The 1,370-nt window shown below is 44.1% G+C and overlaps 1 protein-coding gene across 1 annotated transcript; it reads left to right on the top strand.

The window, feature by feature from the left end:
* Nucleotides 1–735: 735 nt before the first annotated feature.
* LOC148954867 (uncharacterized) lies at nt 736–1,137 on the top strand. Its single transcript, XM_089105412.1, has one exon. The coding sequence runs from the start codon at nt 736–738 to the stop codon at nt 1,135–1,137; it is 402 nt and encodes a 133-aa protein (XP_088961538.1).
* Nucleotides 1,138–1,370: the final 233 nt, after the last annotated feature.

Below are 1,370 nucleotides of genomic sequence, written 5' to 3'. Positions count from 1 at the left end.
CTTCTCCCACCAAAAAGCTTATTTACGCTATACCACTGTCGTCTGCAGCACCTCATTGCTGATAATTTTAGTAAAAGCCAAACACCTATACTGATTTGTATGACTGTCTTATGTGTGTTTATGATTTATAACGTATTGCGTAATGTTTTGAAATTCACCAGGTAGCCAAGTAGCGTTAAATTCACATTGCCTTCGTCGATTTTCGATATGCTTTCGACACTGTCGACAGACTGTCAATGTGGTTGATCCTTCAATCTGCTGGAGTACCTAAGAAAATTTTCAATCTGTTCAAAGAACTATAGAATAAGACCGAAAGTGCTGTTCTTGTAAATGACCAGCTCTCATCACATTTTCAAATTAGAAATAGTGTTCGGCAAGGCTGCGCTGCTGCTCCCGAACTCTTCAACTGTGTCATAGACCATGTTTTTAACAAAACACTGCTGGCGCATTTGTTTGATATTAATATTGCTGAAAGAGTGCTGGCACATGTTGACTTCGCTGACGATGTTGCATTGGTATGCGAAAATCTCACTGACATCAAAACTGCACTGGAAACGCTGGCTTCTGCTGCATGAAAACTTGGTTTAAATGTAAACTGGACCAAAACCAAAATATTACCTGTGGACAAGACACCTTGCAGCCCACTGATAACTATAGAAGAATGTGGCCAAGATGTTGAGATAGTCAAGCAGTTCACCTACCTTGGTTCAATTGTTTGCTCAAACAGAAATCTAGATGCAGAGATATCAGCAAGAGATATCAGCAAAGGCGAACGCCGTTTTCGGCCGCTTACTGAGAACAATATTCCACAAACCCCAGATCAGCCGTCTCACGAAGGGTCGTATCTACTCTGCTTCGGTAGCAAGTGTTGTGTTGCACTCATCAGAGAATTGGCCTTTGACGCAGTCGCAGATCATGAAGGTAGATACTGTCCAGACAAAACACCTCCGCAAAATTGAACACGTTAGGTGGCTCGATAGGGTGCGAAACACGGATATCCTCTTATCCTTTAAATTACCACCCCTGTCCAAACAGCTTGAGTCCCGCTCGCTGCGTTGGTACGGTCATTTACTTCGCCTACCCACTGAAACACCTGCCCGAGTTATATTTGACTTTGATCCAACTGCAAACGGCTGAAAACGCCTCAGAGGTAAACCACGTATGAGATGGGCGGATATCACCCAGGATCAATTCACGGTGTGGGGCTATTAACACCAGTGAAGCTCCTACCCTGGCACAAAACAGGCCACTCTGGAGACGACTAACGGCGCTGACGTCTGGTTCCGTCTACGCTGGCGACGCTGCCAAGCAAGAGCTTTAAGTCAAGTAAGTAAGTCAAGTACCGGGTTTTCTAAATAGTTACTTTTCTT

Source organism: Artemia sp. Qi Xiang Cuo, chromosome 2 (assembly GCF_049724085.1).
Source record: "Artemia sp. Qi Xiang Cuo chromosome 2, ASM4972408v1, whole genome shotgun sequence".
NCBI lineage: Eukaryota > Metazoa > Arthropoda > Branchiopoda > Anostraca > Artemiidae > Artemia > Artemia sp. Qi Xiang Cuo.
Note: the sequence above shows the minus strand (reverse complement) of the source record. Positions and strands in the feature narration are given on the sequence as shown.